Source organism: Lygodium microphyllum, chromosome 6 (assembly GCF_053477565.2).
Source record: "Lygodium microphyllum isolate KBCC chromosome 6, Lygodium_microphyllum_v1.1.10, whole genome shotgun sequence".
Taxonomy (NCBI): Eukaryota; Viridiplantae; Streptophyta; class Polypodiopsida; order Schizaeales; family Lygodiaceae; genus Lygodium; species Lygodium microphyllum.
In genome coordinates, this window is record NC_141140.1 from 23371489 (window position 1) to 23396345 (window position 24857).

At 38.2% G+C, this 24857-nt stretch overlaps 2 protein-coding genes across 2 annotated transcripts; one reads left to right on the top strand and one right to left on the bottom strand.

The window, feature by feature from the left end:
* Window positions 1-422: 422 nt before the first annotated feature.
* Window positions 423-4612, bottom strand: LOC148034379 (uncharacterized). Its single transcript, XM_087679327.1, has 3 exons — window positions 3866-4612; window positions 1132-1344; window positions 423-983 (listed from the first exon to the last, which is right to left on the bottom strand). Exons 1-3 carry the CDS (start codon window positions 4085-4087, stop codon window positions 939-941), a joined length of 480 nt encoding a protein of 159 aa, XP_087535453.1. The 5' UTR covers window positions 4088-4612; the 3' UTR covers window positions 423-938.
* Window positions 4613-18678: 14066 nt separating this feature from the next.
* LOC148034380 (uncharacterized) lies at window positions 18679-21445 on the top strand. Its single transcript, XM_087680660.1, has 9 exons — window positions 18679-18732; window positions 18854-18919; window positions 19015-19104; window positions 19180-19236; window positions 19323-19391; window positions 19482-19562; window positions 19638-19709; window positions 19803-20051; window positions 21101-21445. The coding sequence occupies exons 3-9, from the start codon at window positions 19015-19017 to the stop codon at window positions 21443-21445; spliced, it is 963 nt and encodes a 320-aa protein (XP_087536786.1). The 5' UTR covers window positions 18679-18732; window positions 18854-18919.
* The last annotated feature ends 3412 nt before the right edge of the window (window positions 21446-24857 follow it).

Consider the following 24857-nt stretch of genomic DNA (forward strand, 5'->3'; position numbering starts at 1 on the left):
AGTTGAAGCCCTGGCAATCATGGTCTAGCTCGTTCTTCCCGATTTGGTCCAATAACAACACCTTGATGGCCTCGATGCGATCCAACGGGTGGGTGGGTGGCAGACACCTCTCCCTGTGCCCCGCCCAGCTCCATGGCGATGGTGATGCCCAGCCACATCATGGTCTTGGTGAGGTCCAGGGACGCCCTCATGCACTTGTAGCTCTCGACGTAGTTGGCAGCTGAAGATAAAGCTCGATTCTGAGGTGAGATCTTTTGAGACAACATGCACACTAACACAAATACAGAGAGACAGTAGTGTACACCAGACGTGATAGGCAAGAATCAGTTGTAAATTAAGCTTGCCAAGAGGCAACTACAAGTAGGAAAACAAGAGGCCATGCTGAGCAGTTACAACATCCAGAAGAAGGTTCTAGAAGATCTAAAGTTACCACTGAATTTATTAAGTTACTATTGCGCCACACACCCCCCTAGTAAGTTGATAATTCAGATTACAGAGGGTTTTAAACCAAGTTTCTGATAGCTCTCTAGATGTTTGGCTTTAGGAATAGACTTGGTAAGGAAATCTGCCAAACTGCTGATCTGTACGAACATGGGTGAGCTCTATGCTGCCATCTTGAATTAATGCCTTGATGAACTGAACCTTCATTGCTATGTGTTTGGTTTTTTCAGAGTGTTTGAGATTGCTTGCAAGCATGATGGATGACATGTTGTCACATAAAAGTAGGAGAGGTTGATTTGTAAAGAGGGTGGTTTCCATCAGAAAGTTTTTGAGCCAGATTCCCTCTTTCAATGCAAGTGTCATAGCCACATATTCAGCTTCTGCTAAAGAAAGAGTTACTCGGTCTTATTTCTTACTTTGCCATGAAATTGAGCCTCCAACTAAAAGATAGACATATCCTGATGTGAATTGCAACGTCTCTAGATCACCTCCCCAATCTACATCAGAGTATCCGACGAGGAAGGGCGATGGCAAAGGGTGGGCTGCATAGAAACAAATACCATAGTCATTAGTGTGCTGCAAGTAGCGCATCAGTCGCTTCAAGTGTTGAATGTGAATCAAACCTGGTGCTTTCATATAGCGAGAGAGAAGATTAGTAGCAAAGAAAATGTCAAGTCGTGTACAACTTACCAAATAGCGGATGCCCCCAAGGATGTTAGCATATGGAAAAGACTGGAGCTCATCAGGGACGGTTAAGTTTGCATCAAGTTGCTTGAGCTTCAGGGAGGTGGGGAGAGGAGTCTCCACTCCTTTGTAGGAAGACATGTTGAATTTCTTTAAGAGAGATTGGATGTAAGTTTGTTGGCTGATTCGAATAAGACCTTTTGAAGGATCTTGAAGCACCTGAATCCCAAGGCAATAATGAAGGGTGCCCATATCAGTCATGGAGAAAGAAGCATGAAGTTCACCTTTTGCTGAGTCAATAGCGAACTGAGTGTTGGAGAGGATAAGTATATCATCCACATAAATGGCTAGGAAGAGCAACACATTAGTAGTATGATGGCTGTAGACATTAGCATCATATTGAAAACGAACATAACATAGGGAAATCATGCACTAATGGAAGCGAAGATACCATTGCCTAGGAGATTGTTTTAGCCCATAGAGGGCCTTGAGAAGCCTGCAACCATAATCGAGATGCTCAAGTGATGTATAACCTCCATCTGGTTGTGACATGTAGATCTCTTCCTGTAAATTGCCATTTAAGAAGGCCGTGCGGACATCCATTTGATGTAGAAGGAAGCCGAAGAGGGCTGCGATGGCAATCAAAACCCGAAAAGATGTGATACGAAGTACAGGAGAATAGGTTTCAGAGTAGTCCATGCCTAGTATTTGAGTGAAGCCGCATGCCACAAGTCGGGCTTTGTAGTGAGAGATGCTACCATCAGCATGGAGTTTCTTGCGGAGGAGCCATTTGCACGACACCAACTTTCGATTGGGAGGAGCTGGAACCAACTGCGAGGTGCCATTATCCATAAGGGATTGATATTCAGACTCCATGGCTTGCCACCATGAGGAAGCTTCAGGACCAGATAGTGCCTCTTCTAAGGAGATTTCATCAATCGTTTTAGCGACCAGCAGTAGGCTGTCAAGATCACCTGAGAAAGCCTGGAGCACTTGAAGATAAAGGGCATCAGCTGTAGCTACATCGGGAAAAGATGCTCCATTAATGCATTCGCCAATAATTGGCGTGGTTGTGGTGGAAGGATCCACTAGCATGGAGTGGTGGCTGTTCTCATAGATCTCTTTGAGAGATCTTACCTTCGAAGACTTGGAAGGTCGAGAGGGTGGTGAGGGTTGATGAATGGGTTCCACAGGCACATATGGGTTGGTGGAAGTAGTGGAAGATGGAGGAGCTGAGCTAGATGGAGTGGTGTGTGCTGGAGAAGATGACTCAGTTGTAGGTGCAACAAGCAGTGGGTTTGGGTTATTAGGAAATAGATAGGTTTTGGTTTTCCCCCCTAGTGACCAAGGAGGAGCACTCGGTGGTATAGGAGTGCCAATGGGTGTTGGAGAAGAGGGTAGCTCTGCTGAATGGGAGGGGCCTAAGGTTGAGCGGGCAGAGGCATATGTCTGAGAACATCCTCTTCCTCCCATTCTATGTGTGGGACATTTGAAGTTGAAGGCTCTGCTGAGTCAAAAGGTTTTGTTGGATGGGTAAGCTAGGGAGGAGAGCCTACTGAGGACTAATCAGTGAAGATTCATCAAAATAAACAGAGCGGGCAAAGTGAAATTTCTTATGCTAAGGGTCATACAACCTGTAGGCCTTCACTCCCAGCCGATCCCCATAGCCAACAAACACCATCTTAGTGGTTGTAGCATCAAGCTTATGCCTTAGTGAAGCAGCCTGTACTGGATAGGCTGAGCATCCAAAGACACGAAGGTGCTCCAATGTAGGAATCTTGCCAAACCAATGGTAGTATGGGGTGAACTGAGGATCAATGGCATGTGGGATCCGATTTTGTAGGTAGCCAGTAGTAGCAATTGCTTCCTCCTAGTATGGTTTGGAGAGGCCCGTAGTGAGAAGCATAGCTCGAGCAGCAGAAACTAGTGTACGATTCTTTCTCTCAGAAATACCATTTTGCTGAAATCATCAATGAAAGTAAGAAAATAAACTGACCCTGTAAGGGAGGTTGACTCCATGGGCCCACATAAATCACTATGGACCAATTGGTTCAGTTGAGAAGAGCGAGACTGAGATCGTTGAAAGACTTTGTGAGTGGCTTTTCCCATGAGACAACCTTCACATAGGTCTATAGAGGAAAGGTTTGGAGGTAAGCCTGAGCATAGTCCATGCTTTGCCATGCAATGGAGTGTGTGACCATTTATGTGTCCTAGTCTATAATGCCACATCAGCGTAGACATTGCTTTGGTTAAATATAGTGTGATGGTCGAGGTCGAGGCTATAACAACATTATTTCGTGATGGTGTAAGCTTGATAAGGTATAGCCAATTCTTTTGAGGAAGCTAAAGGATTTCAAGCTGGCCGTTAGTTAGTGTAAAGTGAATGACGCAGAAGTCATGAAAGAATTCGATAGAAGAGCCTATGGATGTGGCTGCAGAACTGACAGTATGTTGCATTGGAGACCTGGGATGTGGTAGATATCACGAATGATGATTGTAGCCCCACTAGGTAAGGTAACATGAAGATGCCCTAGCCCTATGGCATGAAGGCAGTGATTATCCCCAAGGCAGACTTATGCATGGCGGGTGAGGGTTTTGTAATCATGTAGCCAATAAGAATTTGGTGTCATATGATATGTTGCACTAGTATCAAGAAGCCATTTTGCTAGTGTATCTGTAGAAGTGTCAAGAAACCCCGCAGAGTTAATCATAGAATGAAAGAGTTGCAGAGACTCCATACTGTATTGGCTGAGTGCTGGTACTTCAGTATGCTGAAGTTGTGATCTGGGACGACGGTCATTCCATTGTTGATCTCGTCGTTTAGTGCGGCATTCATGCACAAGGTGGCCTTGGCGACCACAATGGCTGCAAATTTTAGCAGCAGTGGGGTTATTTGCTGCACTCCTTGTATTCTTGAAGCGGCGAAAGGGCCGCCGTCTGAAGGTCGATTGACACTGCACATATTGTGAAGAGGGTATGGCTGTTGAATTTGAACTACCGCGCATTGCGTCCTCTTGTAGAATATGAGCGATCAAGGTTTCAACTGTTAGACCTACTACTGTTCAGCCTGGGTAGTGATGAAGGGTCGCCAGGAGGACGGTAATGCGGCTAGGAGAAGCATGGCTTGGAGACTATCATCCAATTGAAGGCCGTACAAAAGTGCATTATCTAGTAATGTGCGCCAGTCATCAAGGAACTTAGGAGGTGTCTTACTGTTCAGAGAGGACAAGAATGAGGAGCTTTTTGAGTACCGTGACACGGGTAATCAGGTCCTCGTGATGATAGGTTGAACGGAAGAATGCCCAGATCGCAGGAGAAGATTGGCAAAGCCGGACGATCTGAACTTGGCGGTCACCAAGGTGCAACATCAGTTCAGATTGGGCTTGCAGGTCTTTAGCGAGCCAATCAGCATCATTGGGTACAGCAGGTTTGGGGGTTGTGCTGCTCATTATGTCCCAAAGGTTTGCTTGCTTGAGTAGAAGGGTTCACAAGGAACTCTAAATCACTTCCTATATAGAAAATTCATATTATAACTAGTAAGAACCTCAACCAAACTAGTAAGGATGCAACATTTCCTAGTTATAACTAGAGATTTTCGGCGTCATGAGGTTCTTCTAACTAGTAAGTCCCTTTTTCTAGTTACTATCTAGAAACTTGGAGCCCTACCTAGTAACATTATATAGTAACTTGTTGTAAAACTAGTAACAATACCAAGATAACTAGGAAATTTCATGTTTCACTGCCTATAACTAGTAAATTACTATTCTGTAACTAGCAAATTGCATACAATCTTTCTAGTCAATTAAGAATATAGGATTTTCCTAGATATAACTAGTAAATTGATGTCCTTTGACTAGAAACTTATCTTGCCCTTTGACTAGAAAATTATTTTCCTATAACATTTGGTAAATAAAAAAGATTATGAACTTGCTACATTGGTTATGGTTGTATCTTCAACTAGGCAATGGATTATTTTACTAACATAACCTTGCTTGTATACTTGATTACACATGCATGTATACACATGTATATGTGCATGTTTACAGGTACATGCATACACATCCATACAATGCCACTCATACATGTCTATACAAACGATCCACATACATACACATATGTATCCAAACATATTATGGACATACATGCACATGTGTATATATCTTTATATTAAGTACAATTTCAAAATACAAATACATGTATACCTAAATAACACACCCATACCCACACACCTAAGCCCGTAATGATAATACTAGGCACAACTAGTGCTAGAGGGTTCACACACAAACATCATTTTTGGGTTTTATGGCTAACACAATAAAATGATTGTAACACTAATCGCACAAAAGTTAGAAGACACCATATATGTAGTGCATTCTTTTTACAATAATTTCACTAAATCGTACAAAAGCTATTAGAATAAACCATGTGTGTAATATCATACTTTTATAACTTTAAGCAGTCTTTCATGACCTCATATTTTAAACCACATATTAAAATATATGTCTTAGAAATTGCATCTTAGATTTCAAGCTACGTTTCAATAATGTTTTTTAAACTATTTTATACACACACACACACAAATGCACGCGCGCGCACACACATTGAGTCTATTCTATCATACGATGAATTATCTTAATAAGAAAAACTCTCTCTCCCTCCACCTTTCTCCATATATTGAAACGTCAATGAGATGAGCTCTTTATATACATAACTTGAGTCAAAGAAAATATTTTAAAAATGGGATATTAAGCTATCTAACTATGGAACACTCGTCTTCAACTATGAAGATAACCTATCATTGCCAGAATTATAATCTCTCTCTCTCTCTCTCTCTCTCTCTCTCTCTCTCTCTCTCTCTCTCTCTCTCTCTCTCTCTCTCTCTCTCTCTCTCTCTCTCTCTCTCTCTCTCTCTCTCTCTCTCAAAGGCTATGAAGTATAGAGTTGAAAGTAAAGGCATCTAGCATGCAATATCCATTCTATATGACCTTATCTAGGAGGCCAAGTGCTTATAAAAAGAACTTTTCCTTACCAAGGCAACTATTTACTATATTATACCTAATATTTCGAAAGCACGAATGAGCACATGGTATTCTTTTTAAATTTTGGAAATGCCATGTAAGTACCATGTAGAAGAGCATTGTAACTCATGCAAACAATCTTGCCTAATAAGATTGCAAGAAGCAACTCTAGCTATCCTTACATAAGTTATGGGATATCTTATGCTAATATGGAAAATCTTAAGCATACAAATATTCCAACAAATTTATGTTTAAAGAAGCCATATTTATGTAGATCAATCCCCTCTAAGTATAAATATGAGAAATACCCTTATGTGTTTTAGTTGCAATTATTTGATCCTCACCTCATTTTCATATTTGCACTTGACCAAGTTATGAATGCTTAGATTGTCTAGCCATTATGACCCACTAACTTCAAAAGTTATACATTGCACATATATACTACCTCATTACACTAAATAAGCAAGAGATAGTATACCACATATATCACCACCACTCTCTATTACAGTATACCACATCATAATCTTAAGAGTAATTATGGATATTGTCAAATTATTGACTTTGTACGCAAAAGAAAACTTAGGTAACTAATCCCTTGCACTATCCTACTATGCCATTGTTTGGCAAACAAAGGTTGGGAAATCAATGGTGTAGTGCTTTGAATCACTCGTGTAGTGTGATCTACAATCACCTACAAGTGCACAATCCAACTCGTTATGTGTGCAATCAATTTTAGATACACTATTATAATCGCATCCAAGAAAATCTCTCTATACCCCATATTACATTGCCATGATTATAGTGTAAGAGTCTTTCAAAATGATGATTTTGCACCAATCTCTCAAACACATCAAGAAATTAAGTTCCAATTTTGACATGGCATGATGAACCTTGGCTCACCAAAGTCCACTTGGTAAGGCACACAAGCATGCAATAGGCAAGGATGTTAGCATACATGACACCATCAGTAGTCAAGCTTTGATTGGTGCAACCTTGATGGTTCAATGCAAGAAAAAATATTTAGAAATTAGGGGTGCTATAGTCCACATCCTTAGTAGCAACTTGAGCTCCGAATTGTTTGTCTTTTGATAGCTCTATCAAAGTGTAGAAAGTTGGATAAGGTAGCCACATGTTGACTTTCCTATCTTGATTAGGTCATAGAGCAAGTAGCCCTTTTACCACAGGCCTGCTATGTAGAAGCCTTTTTGCCAGAGGCTTGTTGAAGGAGTGTTCCTCATGCTTATCCCAAGTTCTTGTAAATTCAATGCAAGATCATAATATGCATTGAATTTTATTTTATGAATCTACTCTCTGTTAAGTCTGAAGCATGCCTTGTATCTACACCTTTAAATGTTGCATAATTTGGTAGATGTTGCTTTTCTTGTTAAATTTTGTACCTGTAACCTTAAATTAAATGAGAGCGATCCATCTAAAATATCCACTTTGAACCACAAAAGTGGGCACATTCTAAACATCAATGGGTTGAGGACCATAATGATTTGCTTAAAAATAGAATACACAATGCGATAGAAACCTACTAGATTATTTCACTTTCCTACACACGATTCTCGTTAGGGAGAAAGGATGTGTCCTTAGGCATCATTGTGCATGCTTTTTTTTCTTTATTTTTAATTAAGGTCCAGTATTTGGCCATTACCCTATATAACTTACTAGTACTAAAAGCTTGGTGCTATAAATACCCTACATATCTTACAAACATAATTGTCCTATCATTCTTGAAAATTTCATATGACTTCCTCTTAGAGCTAAGTTCTTTCTAATTTTGCCACGACTGAGTAGAGCTCAATTTCCTTTCATCTTCTATCTAACTAAATGTAGCTTACTGTTTATGGAAATGGAATTGAACAAGGTATAACTTCTACTTGTAAGGGCGACATGGATAATGACTAGGGAGTGTTGTAGATACTTGTGACACAAGTATATGTAGTAGGCCATGGAAGTCCCACTAGAGCAATAAGAAGCCTATGGAAAATTTCTTAAGATCTTGAGAGCCCAATCATAGAAGGTAACAAACATCCACTAGACATACAAGTGTTAAAAGAGCAAGGAGAAAGCCCAAAGACACCTTGCATAAGTACCAAGGAAGGGACTGATTTGACATTATAGTGGCCTTTGATTTTAAAGTATACAAAGAAACAGAATTCAAAAGGCCTCTTCCCCTATGAATGGTATATTCAATCATAAGGATAGGGAAAATGTGGCTCAAAAATAACTTCACTAACGAGAGGAAGAAGCCTTTTGTAAATGGTGTTGCCTCGAAGGCATTAGGAGCAGTTGATACCTCAACAAGTAGCCTAGGGATGCATGGCTAGGATAGCCAAAGTGGTGCTACCCCATTTTGGAAATTGATAAGCTTGAATGGCTTGCTTTCTATTTCTCACACCCAGATGTACAAGTTGATCTACTGAACTGCCCCTACAATTGATTAGAGGCATGATAGTAACTATGCAAGGATGGGGGATACAATTTTTCGAAAGTCCCAAATATCTAAGCAATTGAAGCTAAGAAGATATATATGTTTCATACTAGAGACCTTTTGCCTTCAATCAACTGATTTCGTAAGAAAGTAATTAAGAAACTTTCCTAATCCATCATTCATCATAATACGCAAGTATCTACAACTGCTAGTAAAAATTTTTTGATGGCTATATACACCCCGTGAAGATTGTCTTCTGATTATACCAACATACATACAAATCACATCACAAATAGGGAGACACACCCCCAAGGAGCATACACAATTACAAGTGCTTGAGGACCTCGGCCCGTGAGAAACCTCCAACATTTGTGGCCCCTACTTCAACCATCTACCCCAATGTGATACAATTGGATCTAACCCCCAACTATAACACAAAGTTTCCTTCTACCTCATTCTCAAAGGTTTTTATATTTTATCTCAAATGTCGTGAGTGTCCTTGTGGATATGGAAATTTATTATGCAATATTTCAAGTTTCTTAATTTAGGATAGCATATCTTAATCTGCATTAGCACTTAAAAGGGAAGTTTTAATAAATTAAAATTTTGAATGCACATTTAAATTGAAAAAAAATGTAGTTTTATGGCTATGAAATTTTTACAATACCTCATTGGAAAAACTCATCACATTTATAAATTCTTTTTGCATGTCTGTATACACGTGTGTGTGTGTGACTTTAGATTAATTATCTCATGTAACCATGGACAATATAAATATTTATTTCAAAAATCTATGAATAATGGAGCTAGGGGTATCTAGTATTATCTAGTACAAAATTTCATGAAAATGGGTCCTTAACATGGGTTTTTTTTCATTGGTTCCCCACATTGATAAATAAAAACATGTTAAAGTCCTCTTCATCGCTAAGTCTACTTGCAAGTCACACTACTATTATTTGCAAGGTCATTAATGACTTTAATGACATTAATATTGACCTGCAAGAGGAACGTTGGCGCCAAATTAATTCTCCTCCTCTTCTTCTTCCTCTTCTTTTTATTGATCTGGAGCTGGCTTGAACCGCCTTGAGCTCTCATGCATATTCCCGCCCTCCTGCAGTCTCTGTACTCCATATTGCACCTGTGGTGCCCTATCGACCCTTTGTGCTGCTCCTCCCTGATCAGCTTGTGGCGCCCTGCACACGTCCTAGTACTTAGCTCCCGTGATCAATATCGTAGTGCCCAATAGCGCCTATGCACCGGCGCTGTGATCAGTGACCCGCACGCGCTCCCTCCTCAGCAGATGATCAGCTTGGCGCCCAGCTAGCTGTCGGCCTGATTCAATCGTGTGCGCAACGCGTGCTGCTAGTCAGCATTGCCCAATAGGCGGCCTTGTTATAAGTGGCGCCCCGCCTGCCAGCAGCAAGCGGCTCGTAAGTACGAACTCGGCCAGTAGCTCCGACGCCTTTGCCTTCGCCTCGATCGGCTAGCTAGTCCCGCCCGCATTAATCACCCAAGCGTTGTACGTGTTGATCAGACGTAGTACTACGTCGTCAGCTACAGAAGCAGGCCGCCTGTTCAAGTTCCTGATCACAGCTGCGCTCTCTCCATTCAATCAAGAGCGCCTGATCTCCTCCCGAAAGTAACTAGACAGCTGCAACTGCGATCTCCCCCTGTTCGTAACTGTCCAAAGTAGGCCGCCTCCCTTCTCATCCCCGACCTCCTGATGCAGCAGGCTTGGCTCCTCACAACAATAGCCCTAGCCAGAGCGCACAGTGCAGCCCCACCAACTCCCGTTTATTACACCTAATTACAGCTAGCGCCAGCTGTGCTCTCGACATTCGCCCTGCACGTGTAAGCTCTCGCGCCCTGATCCTCCCAACGGCGGCCCAACTCCACCTCATTCGCCCAGCTCCAATAAGCTCCACCTCGGCCTCTAGCTCCCGACATCCAACACCTCCCAACGACGGCCCAGCTCTCTCCTGACGTCCTGCAGCTCTCGACCGCCCATTACGCCTCCAGCTCCAGCTGGGTATAACCAAACTTGACCAAGGATAATTAAAAAATATATAGTTTGAAATGTTTTTTTAATGTTTTTTTAACTAAAGTGTTTTAATGGTATGGTATTAAGGATAATAATAGGGGAGTTTTTGAATTACCTAACACTAAGGATAATAGAATGTGAATTCATCAATTGCAATATGAAAAAAATAATTATGTCAATTATTTTGCTTGAGCATTTGCATGCATTGTATACTAATGTATATAATAGGTCCACTTTTGTACATCAATTCATGTAGATTTCCATGGTTCACTATCTATTCAATTAAATTCCTCTATGTCTTGCAATGATATTGAAATTGTTTTTTTTCTAAAGAGCTAATTATGGAGTGATACTGGCCTTTTTTAAGATTTAGTTATGGGATGGATCTTATGAAACAACTAAGAATAGAAATGCAAAGCATTTGATAAGTGAAATCTCCAAGAAGCCTTAGATAGTATTACACTTTTGTTGCATAAGAGAATTTAACTTTTTTTAATGGTACACTTTTGTTGCATAAGAGAATTTAAAATTGAAGATTACATGTCTCTTAATTAGTGGCCTTTGCTTGTTTGAGGAGATGTTTAACCATGCTTGGGAAAGGATAACTGTTGTGATGGGCCTTTGCTTGTTTGAGGAGATGTCTAACCATGCTTGGGAAAGGATACCTGTTGTGATGGGCCTTTTTGGCCCTAGGGACACGATCTTCCTATCCAAGTAGGGTTTAGGGTTCTCTTATTTTCTTTTTATGCTAGGTTTTCTTGAGCATAAGTTTATTATAGCAAGCTCCAAGTATCACTTGTTTGAGGAGATGTCTAACCACCAATGTATGTCCTTGCTTGGAAAATGAGCCCATCAATGTATGTCCTTGATATTTTTCTTGTAACTCCTTTTTCGTAGAAACACCTCTACTAGGACCAATAAGTAGCTCGAGGACCAACACCTTCAATAATGTTGAGATTAGTGCTATGTTAATCATAGATTCCATTCAATTTTGTGAAAAATTCACAATAGATATTCGTCTTGATGCATTGAAAACGTTGATAATATGATTATTTAGCATGTTTAAGGGTATGTTCATGGAATATTAATGCACTCTACTTAAATGGATTATGCCTTCAAAATCTAAAAGTAAAAATGGAGCTACCATTAACTCTTCTATGTTGCATGAAATTCTATGATATTTTGGAATGAGGAATACTCATGATTTTCCTATAGTAATCATCCTAAAATGACTTGTTTGAGGAGATGTCTAACCATGCCTAGGAAAGGATAACTGTTGTGATGGGTCTTTTTGGCCCTAGGGACACGATCTTCCTATCCAAGCAGGGTTTTGTAATATCTCCTTTGCTTGTTTGAGGAGATGTCTAACCATGCTTTGGGAAAGGATAACTGTTGTGATGGGCCTTTTTGGCCCTAGGGACACAATCTTCCTATCCAAACAGGGTTTAGGGTTCTCTTATTTACTTTTTACGCTAGGTTTTCTTGAGCATAAGTTTGTTGTAGCAAGCTCCCGGTATCACTTGTTTGAGGAGATGTCTAATCATCAATGTATGTCCTTGCTTGGGAAATGAGCCCACCAATGTATGTCCTTGATATTTTTTTTGTAACTCTTTTTTATAGAAACACCTCTACTAGGACCATCCTTTTTGTACAAACACCTCTACTAGGACCAATAAGTATTCATAGATTCCATTCAATTTTGTGAAAATTTCACAATAGATATTCGTCTTGATGCATTGAATACCTTGATAATATGATTATTTAGCATGTTTAAGGGTATGTTAATGCACTCTACTTAAATGGATTATGCCTTCAAAAGAAAAAAGTAAAAATGGAGCTACCACTAACTCTTCTATGCTGCATGAAATTCTATGATATTTTGGAATGAGGAATACTCATGATTTTCCTATAGTAATCATCCTAAAATGACTTGTTTAAGGAGATGTCTAACCATGCCTGGGAAAGGATAACTGTTGTGATGGGTCTTTTTGGCCCTAGGGACATAATCTTCCTATCCAAGCAGGGTTTTGTAATATCTCCTTTGCTTGTTTGAGGAGATGTCTAACCATGCTTTGGGAAAGGATAACTGTTGTGATGGGCCTTTTTGGCCATGATCTTCCTATCCAAATAGGGTTAGGGTTCTCTTGTTTACTTTTTACGCTAGGTTTTCTTGAGCATAAGTTTGTTATAGCAAGCTCCCAGTATCACTTGTTTGAGGAGATGTCTAATCATCAATATATGTCTAATCACTTGTTCTATCTAAGTAGGATTTTGCAATCTCATTTGAGGAGATGTATAACCATGCTTAGAAAAGTAAGCTTGAAAACTAAAATTGTTAAGAGATTATATAAAGTTTTAATTGAATGGTATTCTTGTGGCACAGATGGCCCTAGGGACACGATCTTCCTATCCAAACAGGGGTTATGGTTTTCATGTTTACTCTTTACACTAGGTTTTCATGTGTGTCCTTGATATTTTTTTTAAACTCTTTTTTGTAGAAACACCTCTACTAGGACCACCTCTATTAGAGTGTTTTTTATGTGCTTCCCTACTAGTGCCTAAGTCGTTTTCTACTTCGTATCCAAGTGATGTGATGGGTCTTTTTGGCCCAAGGGACACGATCTTCCTATCCAAGTAGGGTTTGAGGAGATCTCCTTTGCTTGTTTGAGGAGATGTCTAACCATGTTTTGGGAAAGGATAACTGTTGTGATGGGCCTTTTTGGCCCTAGGGACACGATCTTCCTATCCAAACAGGGGTTATGGTTTTCATGTTTACTCTTTACGCTAGGTTTTCATGTGTGTCCTTGATATTTTTTTTAAACTCTTTTTTGTAGAAACACCTCTACTAGGACCACCTCTATTAGAGTGTTTTTTATGTGCTTCCCTACTAGTGCCTAAGTCGTTTTCTACTTCGTATCCAAGTGATGTGATGGGTCTTTTTGGCCCAAGGGACACGATCTTCCTGTCCAAGTAGGGTTTGAGGAGATATCTAGCCATGCTTAAAAAAGGATAACTGCGAGAGTAAGATGCAATGCATTAGTCCACTTGTACATATCGTGTCTGTATAAATTTTTATAGAACATGTCCTTTGCTTGTTTGAGGAGATGTCTAATCATGCTTTGGGAAAGGATAACTATTGTGATGGGCCTTTTTGGCCCTAGGGACACGATCTTCCTATCCATAGATTCATTAGACTTGTCACCACATTTTCTTACACTCAAATAGGGAATAGTTGATGAAATGAAGGGCAATTGTTTAATATAGTGGATAAATATTTAACACGTACATGCCAAATGTGTGCCTCATGTTCTCAAGCATAAGTTTATTATAGTAAGCTCCAAGTATCACTTGTTTGATGAGATGTTTAACCATGCTTGGAAAAGTAAGCTTGAAAACTAAAATTGTTAAGAGATTATATAGAGTTTTAATTGAATGGTATTCTTGTGGCACAGATGGCAAGTTCCTCAAGTGATATGAGAAGATGCTCATGCTTATACAAGTGTTCAAAAACTAATCAAGGATGGCAGATGGTTAGTCGAAGTACTTTCTACCATCATAGCCGCCAAGATTTACTTGGTAATATGCATAGGAGAGTTGGTTTACAAAATCCAAACTTGACTATGGCCGAAGATGAGGAACAATTAACTGAAACTATAGATGGGCCCACAGAGAGGAGACAGGTTTGGTGCGATTGCATTTTATATTGTCATGGTGGAAGATATGTTGTTCCTTCTACCTTTGCTATTCATCAACAATTGAGGTTGAAATATCGAGACTTGGGACTCGAGATAGGACTAACACCACAATGCAATGATGATATAATAAGTGATGTTCATGATCATGGAGATCATGCATATAGTGACCCAGATCAACATTGTGAGGATAATGCTAACAATGTTGAGCACTTGGAAGAACATGATGAACATATGGATATGCATGAAGACGTTGATCCAAGTATAGAGTCTTTACTATGCATCCAGATACTTGAGAAAGTAATTGAGTTACAAGCTCTTTGGGATAAACATAGAATATCTATCACAGCTCAGGACGAAATGCTTCAACTTTTGTTTGGTGATATGGGTGGCCAGAGAGTTGGAAAACGAGATAATGAGCCTTTGAAACCAAGCTTGAGTAAGCTATTAGTTCAATTGCCTGAGACATGGGATGGGACCTTGGATGGAGTAAGGATTCCTGCATGTTGGGAGCAATTGATTACAATGTACAATGGACTTGGAATGATTCAATCTCAACGCTATAAGATTTGTGGAGGTACACGTGATAATCCTCATGAGATAGAGCTTTTTGAGCCTAGTAGAGAAGATCTGTATGTGGGAAATGTTGAAAAGTGTTCTTGTTCAGGAAATAGAAGACAAAGCATCTTGAAACGTGATTGCTTGATTTGTTCTTCCAAGTGTCCAAGGTGTCAAAAGACACGAAAGGATATGCTTTCATTTGACTATTTACCTATTAAGAATCAGCTACAACTTTTAGTAAAAAGTCAAAGCTTTTGCCATGGATTTTTACAAATGTGGCGCCACAAGGAGAGATGGCTTGGACAAGCAGTTTCTATGCATCCAAACTCATCCTTTGAATTTTGGGATGGATCAAAATGTCGTGAGGTCCAAGATTTTTGGAATCCAAATGCTGAGTACGAGCTACCTATCATCTGCCAAAACTCAAGGTGTAATACTATGTTTTCCACCTTTCCAAGAAAATCAGAAACACTTCAGCATGGATGGAGCGAATCTACCAAGGAGTATATATTTATATGCAATAAGTGTCGTACTTTGAATAAACACCATCAGCAGCTATGCAAGGTACATATTTCACTAGTTATCTTTTCAAAATAACAGTTACATTTCATAGAATCATATGTATACCAAATCTAGTTGTGAACACATAGAATCATACTAGTTATTGCTCTATGCGTATTTGTACTAAATCAATTTTTGTTGTAGGGAGAGCCTCGAAACTTCGCTCTACTTCTACATTGGGATGGATTCCAAGCTTCTCGAACAACTCAAAAGGATTGTGGAGCAGTAGAAATTATGATTTTAAACAGTGGCAAAAGGTCTAGGGTTGGGATTCTTCCTGTATTATTTTTGCCACTAAGTAGCAAAAAGTTGATTCGCAATTCAAGCTTTGCATTCGGGATCCTTTTGAGACCATTAATAAAAGAGCTTGAGGAGTTATTCATTGAGGGAGTAAATATGTTTTATAATTATCCAATTGAATGTATCTTTGATAATTCCGCTCAACAAACACAATTTTGCAAGATACGTGCAATGTTAATGATGGTCACAGGTGATCATCCAGCCCAATGCAAACTTGGAATGTTTAAAGATGGAGGACAATCCTTTTGTTGAAGGGATAAAGCTCAGGCTACCTTGGATAGTAATAACTCATCATTTCAAGGTCGCTATATTTATGATGGAAATAGATATCAAGCTCGGTATCCTCCAGAAAAACGTACCATAGAAGGAATGAAAGAAGCACTTTTACAATCCAAAAAAGCATTCACGCAGATTGAACGAGAATGTATACTCAAGGAAGCAGGATTATCAGGAGAGTCTATAATGTGGAGATTGCATGATCTATATGGTTTCAATTTATCATTGGATTTAGTCTATGATTCAATGCATATTTTTGCATTGAATGTATTCAAAAAATATATAAGTGCTCTTATGCAAGCTACATCCAATGAGACAAGGAGAGAAATAGATGCCTGTGTTGAAAAGGTATTTTCCCTCGCTCCACAATCCATTCGAAATGGTCGTTGGCCATCCACTCCAAGCAAATACCATGATATTTTTAAGGCAGAGGAGAATCAAAAGTTCATCCAGTGGTGTTTACCATATATTTTACTAAGAATTTCTGACTTACATAGAGAAATCTATGACTTGGGGATTCTTCTAGTAGATATATCCCATGGGTTTTATAATTACAGTCGCGACAAAGGCTGGTCAAAGGAAAGCATAGAAATGATGCGTTCCTTGCTTCTTTCATGGAGAGTAAGAAAGGAAGAGTCTATGGGGGCAAATTCTTCTCCTCTTGAGCATGTTGCAGGTATGAATCTTTATTAATTCAATATATCAATTTCTCATAGCCTCTAATAATGTCTACTAACTTATTTTATTTACAGGGTTTGGAGAAATACTTGATGATGTTTGTAGGCATGGAATGCATGATATCTATTGGTGCTATGAATTTGAACGTAAGGTACTAACATATGTTGGTATCAAGACCAATAAAAAAGACATGGAGATATCGTACATTCATTATTATAGAAGAATACTATTTACAGAGGTTTTCTCAATATTACAGCAAGACAAGGATAGCCTTTTGCCACATGAGAGGACATTAAAAAGTGTTCATATGTGTTTGTCACTTCCTTCTTTTTTTGAGATAAGAAGTCGTGACAGCACATCATGCCACGCAACACATGAACAAGGAATCTTGGAGGTTTCATCAGTCAAGAGGGCGAAGGAGCTATGGAGGGAGCTTGAAATAATAAATCAAGATATCGCATGTTGGAGAATGATAAAACAAAAAGGTATAGCAATACGACAAAAGAGAGGAATAATTAGACCACTTATTCAGGAGGAACAAAAGTATGTAGAGCACTATTGGTCTCTTGAAGAGAATTCTCTACAATCCCAACATGTGACAATGTATAAAAAGTTAGTGTTCAATGGGGATGTTTATAAGCTTGGGGATGATGTAGTAGTTAAAGTTGATGAGCCTAACACTACTGTTGAAAGCATGGGTCATTGGAAGGCTCGTATTACATCATTTTTTTCAGTTCAATGGAATAGAGAGATCATGCTTTTCTTTGGGGCAGAGTATTATAAACAATGTATCACAGTAAAAGATAATAAAGAGTGCTTACTTATTGAACCAACTACAGGAATGAGTGTGTTACAAAGAGAACGTATTCCATTTGACTGGGATTGTGTAAGGCCTGTAAGCTCATTATTGCACAAGTGTATGCTTCTCCCTTTCACTAATAAGCTTATCGCTTATGAAATAAAAGATCTCTCACCCAGGACAAGACTGCTTCAAGTAGGTGAAGTTGGATGTATTCCTCCATGGCTAGAGAAGAATGATATTGTGTTGGCATATATGGATATGAATAACAATTTAACCAAACATGCGGTGGTACGTGAAGTGGATAGAGAAAAAAAAGAATGCAAATTAGCATGGTTGGAGAAAGATCACAATCAAAATAACTTATGGAAAGTTTCTATGGAGGATAACTGCACGAGGGACTGGAATTGTTGTATCACAATAATACATGGATGGTTGATAAGGAAAAGGAGGAGAGCAATATTACCCTCTGGAGAATTATGTGATTTTCCAGTGTCATGGATATCCTAAATTTATGCAAAAAAGACATGTCTATATAGACTATATACATGCTTATAAATGTAAGTATTTTTTATAACATTTATTTTATTAGATCAATCCAAGTTTCATATATCTCTAAAACTAATATTTACCATTTTATGAATGATTATTCGTCTTAAATATTATGTTTATTTGACTTGTATGTTTTTTTTTCAGGTTATATTTTACGATGGCGTCTAATGAAGTCATGGCTGTAGATACACCAACATATGAGCAGATATTTTTGCCTCCGCCATCAAACAATCGCAATCCTAATAAGAAATACGGAAGAAAATATCTCATAGCATATTGTCGTAGTACACAAAACCAAATTTATTGTGCGAATCAAGCTACTGTAAGACGTTGGGTGAAATATGTGGAAGAAAAGTATAAAGATCTGCGACATAAGCTTGACTTGCAACAAGAGATAAAAGATTACATTGAGTCTAAACATCATGAGATTAAGCCACTTGAGTTTCCAAGGGCAACTTATATTTGGAGAAAAGAAGACATCTACCTATATTTCCTTCGAAATATGCAAACAAATAGAAAATTCAAGAAACAAAAGATGAGACACTTGTCAGAGAGCTCCTCTATGGTACACTCTTTTACATGTATTAGAACTTACTTTACTTTTTATACTCCTTATAATTCAATGTCTTTTACAGAAATCGACCACTTCTATAGTTGGAGAGGATGCTAAAGATGATCAAGAAGTTCAACAGGTTTATTTAAAAAAATTTATTTTCATTTTAGAGTGATGTTTTTTTAAATTATGATTTGGTTTACATAAATGTACTGACGTAAATTGCACTTTTTTGTTATATTTAAAAATAAACATTACAGCAATCCCAAGCTTTTAACAATGAAGAAAATGAGGGTTTGGATCATAATGCATGTGGCACAATAGAGGTTTGTCAATAAAACTATGATATGTACCTCATTGATCATTACTTTTTGAAATGTTTATATTTTTTATTTGAATACTGAGTTTTCTTTCAAACAAGATGGAGATAGAGGATGTTTATCGTCCAGAACTACCTTCACATACACAAGATGATTCAAATCACACAAAAAATGACGAGAATTTTGATACGGTGAGCATGATGTTTGTAATTATTTTTAATAAAAACTTTGGATAATTTTACTAACATGTTTCATTTTCTTTTAAGGATGACATGCTCAAGAAATATAAATCCTTTACCGACCTTCTTGTACATGCTACACAGGTTAGTTATTTTCAATGCTTTGTAAAAATTAAATATTAATATATATCATATTATAATTTAATATTATTATTTTTCAAAAATTATAGATTGAGGAGAACACTATGTTGGCAAATAATGTTATAGTTCTAAATCGAAAAAGCAAGCGAATCCCAAAGGTACTAAGATATTTCTCTTTCTTTTTGTCTCTATAGTTTGTATTAAATTAAATATTATCTTTGTTTAATCAATTTATTTTTATCTTATAGTGGAGTGAAAAGATGAAAGATAACATGAAGGAAATGAAGAAAAAAGCTTCAAGGGATATAGAGAATCATAATAAATCCAAGGTATTTTGAGTATATCTTAAGATAAACATGGATGTCTTTATTTTGGTAATTTAACCCTTTTATGATGCTTAATAGGGGATTGAAAACTCCAATGTACGGCTAGCTAGGAGCCATGCTAAGACACTTGATAAATGCCAATCCTCTCAGGTTATATGTGTTGTGTTTATTTAGTATTTGTGTGTATTGCTAAATATGTAAATATAAATTGTTTTTACTAAAATCATTTTTTTGGAATTGCAGAGTATGTTGAGTGAGGTGGATGAAGAAACGATCTTGTTAAAATACTTGGATATTGCTACGGTGGATGAGCTATATACATCATTAAAATCCACTTTTAACATCATTAAGAGAGATCCCACTTTCACTACAAATCGTACAGAGCATAATGTGGATGCCATGAGAAAGGCTATAGTACAATGGCTGGTGGTTCAAAAACGAGTTATAATCAAAGATACAATCATTGGAAATTTAAGCCTAGATGATGTTAATGTAGTAGAATAAGGACAATTTGGATTTCACATTATAGTATGCCACTTTTGTATTGTGGACATTGGCAAAAAACTTTATTATTCACTTTTACTTTATTAAAATCACTTTTAAAATAAAGTATTTTTCTATTATTATTTATATCAAAGATATAAAAATGTCATTCTATGAGATTTTGTTATATCATTATATGCCTCCAGCTATATGCTAAGTTGTATGATAAAGTTACTACACAGATGTTATATGTTATAATTTCTTATATGGTAACTTTTTCGATGAAGTTACTATATAGATTATTTCTATTTATGAAGTTACTATATAGTAAATTTTTTAGAAAGTTACTATATAGATAGTTATGATAATCAACTTCCTATATAGTAAGCTAACCAAAAAAAGCTTTCTATATAGTAAATTAACTAGAAAAATCTTTCTATATTGGAAACTATCTTTCTAGATTGGCAATCTAGTAAAGTTTGATTTTTCCTATATTAGACTCTTTCTAGTTATGTGGAAATCTAACTAGAAAATTCTCTTTTTTTTCCTATATATTTTCCTATATAGTAAGTGGTTTAGAGTTTCTTGTGGTTACCCAGGTGGCCCAAGTCAGATAATTGGTGCTTGAGAGCTTGTCTAGTTGATAGCTCCTAACAGTGGAAGGAATGAGAGAAGCAGCGGCTGGTGCTGGCTGGGCCATGCTGGTTGTCCGAATCCACTAGCAGGCTCAAGCAGAAGCAGCGCAAGAGAGGAGAAGGGTGGTGGGATGAGCGTGCTCTACTGCTCTGATACCATGTTGAGACAACAGGCACGCTAACACAGAGAGAGAGAGAGACAGAGAGACAGCAGTGTACACCAGACGTGATAGGCAAGAATCAGTTGTAAATTAAGCTTGCCAAGAAGCAACTATAAGTAGGAAAACAAGAGGCCATGCCGAGCAGTTACAACGTCCAGAAGAAGGTTTTGGAAGATCTAAAGTTACCGCTGAATTTATTAAGTTACTATTGCACCACAAGATCATCTGTGAAGTTGAAGCCATGGCAATTATGGTCTAGCAGCTCGCTCTTCCCGATCTGGCCCAAGAACAACACCTTGATGGCCTCGATGCGGTCCAGCGGGTGGGTGGGTGGCAGGCACCTCATTTATTAAGTTACTATTGCACCACAAGATCATCTGTGAAGTTGAAGCCATGGCAATTATGGTCTAGCAGCTCGTTCTTCCCGATCTGGCCCAAGAACAACACCTTGATGGCCTCGATGCGGTCCAGCGGGTGGGTGGGTGGCAGGCACCTCTCCCTGCGCCCCGCCCAGCTCCATGGCGGTGGTGATGCCCAGCCACATCATGGTGTTGGTGAGGTCCAGGGACGCCCTTATGCACTTGTAGCTCTCGTAGTTGGCAGCTGAAGATAGATGTACATATGGGTCCCCCAGTTTTCCTTTCCACGTTGGCTAGGGGACCCATGCCAACCCGTCACTGCTGTCACGACTCACCGGCCTTCTATCGGCCACAGCCCCCCGGCAAGTTTTGAAATGGACGAGAGAGCTCAGTGGCATTCAATACCCATCGAATCTCTTTCTCCCCCTCCCCCATCTCGGCAAGGAATCTTATATCCTTCTCTCTCTTTTTTGCTCGTCGCTCATTGCAAGCTTCTCCTCAGATTCATCTCAAGCTCCACACCCGATAATTCTCTGTCAAACCCGCACTACAGTCGACACCTAAGGCGGTGTTTGTATTCTAGAGGAGACCCCTCCGACTAATTTGGCCTAGGGAAGACTTAGCACAGGTTTTTGGGTAGACTACCACCATGAACGCTGGACTTGTGAGTCTTTCTACAAGGACGATCGTCCTATTTACTAGGGATTGTGGGCGCCTTTGATATTGCAATGCTTACCTCATGGAGATTGCGTAATGACTGAGGCTCATGTCTTGTGGTGTAGGAGGGTTTGTTATGATTAATGTGCCCGTGAAGTGTGTCAAGGTGGTTGGAGAGATAGGATCATCACATTTTCATGCTACTAATGTGCATAAACTACATCATTTCATGCCTCGATGATCGCATAAATACATGTATTTGAAGAAGTTTCAGCATATTTGGTCCTACTTTGTAAAAACCAGCATCATGTTTTTAAGTGCTTTCCCTCTCCTCATACATTAATAGAAGGAGGTATACTCAAAATGAAATATTATGACAAGAGACAAGTTTGTTGATAAGATTTATCACAAAGTGTAACTGTAAATTGAAGCAAAGGAAAGAGATTTGTCACAGAGGGTAACTATACTTTGCAAAGGAAAGATAATGAGAATGCACCTTAAGAAATCTAGGGAGATATAGCCTTAATGTCCTTCAACAAATTGAATGAGAGGTAGATAGACACCAAGTCATCTTGTCTAAAGAAAATAGTCTATTCTAGCCAAAGGTTGAGAGTATCATAACATAAGTGCGCTAGGGTTACAAATCTTATAGAAATAGAATACACAAACAATATTATGTTGCAAAATTTGGAAAAATATATTCTTAACATCTACTCAAAAGAATTGTGCTTTTCAAAAAAATAGGGAAGTTAATAGGTTGAGAGACTCTTGATGTTGCTATTGGTATGCTTCTACACTAGATATGACCAATATGGATACTTATTATCCATGGCTTGAGTCATATGATATTGGAGCTACCTCTATTTCAAAGATGAGGTTTATCCATTGAGGGAAGAAGATTAGAGGAGTTATCCAAGCTAGTGGAAAATTTCTTAATAAAGATAAAGTACTCTATTTAGTTTATGTTGTATGTAATATCAAATTGCTTGTACATAGGTATGTGGATCCGAGAAACTCCTACAATGCACCATGTGAATTAAGGCACCAATGGCTCTATTGAAGCATACCATGATGTCTTGAAAAATTGAATCATATGTGGTTGTCACTCAATACATGGGTGATAAGTGGATTGGCTTCTTCACAAATTACGGGACTCATAGTTTGTCAACCTTATTATTGGTATAATGAAGCTATGAAGAAAATTGGTTTTAGAAAAAAAAATTAGAATACAAAATATTATACTTTCTTCCTTGGAATGAGCAAAGAGTATTCCTGATCACTTGTAAAGTTCACTAGTGATTATCATAGCCCTGCCAAAGCTAAAAGTATGAGCAATGCCAATCTATGGTACACTATTCATAATGTTGATTGTGAGTGGGAAAATTCTAATTGTGACTTGGCAATGAAATAAAGTCTATGCAATCATCAAATCAAGGTTATGATGGTGGCTAGTATTGATATCAGTACCGTTGCCAACTAAGTCCATGGACATGTACCATATGAATATAGAAGGCAACTATGTGATTTTTATAATTTAGTAAGTATCTAGTTTCAATGATAATAACACATCATTCTTGCATTCAGGGAATTATGGTCATACTTCCACCTTTATCCATAACTTACATGTGACATCTATGGAGAATGACACCATAGAATAGGAGGAGATACGTGCAATCCATAATCTTGATGCCCCACAATCACATGGTAAGACCCTTTATTGGCCATAAGCTTTGAATAATATACCCATAAATATACTTAAGATTTTTTTAAATGAGCACAAGGTTTTCACTTTGTTTAATGACCCATCATGTGCACATTTGATTTTAGGAAATGCAATGCAAGTTATACATGAGAGATTTTAAGAGGGTATGCTATTGATAGGTATATCTAACATACAAGTGTTATAACTTTGCATATATAGTGAGAAGTTTTTTTGCAATTTGTGTAGAGGGAGACCTTGCTTTGAAACCATATCTTGAACGATTGCAAACTCAATCACTTGCAACCTTGAAACTAATAGAAGGGAGCTTGCAAGAGATAGGACCACATCCATGTGATGAATGGGTGCTAATAAATGATGGTTTGGGTAATTATTTGAAGCATACAAAACCCTTTGTTGAAAATACACTTTCAACTACTAGGTGACAACCACATTCATCAAATATACATGACTTCCCCATTTGAGCAAAGAAAAAGAAGCTATGTATACAAGGACATTTGGACAATGAGATTGGGTGTCATGAGTATGGTGGTCAAACAAAAGTTTTGATGTATGAAGTTCCTCTTCTATGTTGACAATATGCCATCACCTTAGTTCAATTCTTATTCAAATTTGATTATGGTCTTATTCCTGCTTGATTTGATTTTAATTCAAGGGGATGTCCTTGCAATTCTAGTGCAAACATGATGGTATCTTCAAATTGGTTATTATTTAACTCAATTATTTAATTTTGACTTGTAAAAAGTTTTCTTTGCATCACATCTTGTTTGTACATACATAAGTTTCAAGTGCGATACATAAATGTGATAAGATCTTAGTTATAATGCGGGTTATGGTCATTCAAGGGAAAAACCTTAGTTCTATATAAATGAAGTTGAGTAGCCTTTTACAGTTGATGGGAGAGCTTTTTATGTTATATTCTATTTGTATAGACCCTAAAGTTATGACAAGGCCTAGGTCAAGATTAGAGACTATCCCAATGTGTGTGTGTGTGTGTGTGTGTGTGTGTGTTTTAGTGATCTTAAGTGACTTCCTTATTTTTTAATATAGCCTGCATAATACCACTTGAACCTCACCCAATGTTTAGTTGCAAAAGGAAAAGGACTTGATGGCATATGTACGTAGTGTTTTTGAGGATCTATGGTGTCTAAGGAGGGATGTACGTAAAAGGAAGTGTGGGTGCACGTGTTGCTTAGGGTAGAGTGCTTAGATATTCCAAGTTAGAGATCAAAGTTCCAACTAGTCCTTAGTGTAAACCCTAAGATGATGGAGGGATGATGGAT

Excerpts from the sequence above, each read along its gene's own strand:
- LOC148034379 (XM_087679327.1), bottom strand. The coding sequence starts at position 4,087 with ATGTGCAGTGTCAATCGACCTTCAGACGGCGGCCCTTTCGCCGCTTCA. Across the intron at positions 1,345-3,865 it reads ACCAGCACTCAGCCAATACA|GTGCTTCAAGATCCTTCAAA; the intron begins GTATGGAGTCTC and ends CTTGGGATTCAG. Across the intron at positions 984-1,131 it reads TTGGGGGCATCCGCTATTTG|CCCACCCTTTGCCATCGCCC; the intron begins GTAAGTTGTACA and ends GTTTCTATGCAG.
- LOC148034380 (XM_087680660.1), top strand. The coding sequence starts at position 19,015 with ATGGAGATAGAGGATGTTTATCGTCCAGAACTACCTTCACATACACAA. Across the intron at positions 19,563-19,637 it reads AGAATCATAATAAATCCAAG|GGGATTGAAAACTCCAATGT; the intron begins GTATTTTGAGTA and ends GATGCTTAATAG. Across the intron at positions 19,710-19,802 it reads ATAAATGCCAATCCTCTCAG|AGTATGTTGAGTGAGGTGGA; the intron begins GTTATATGTGTT and ends TTGGAATTGCAG.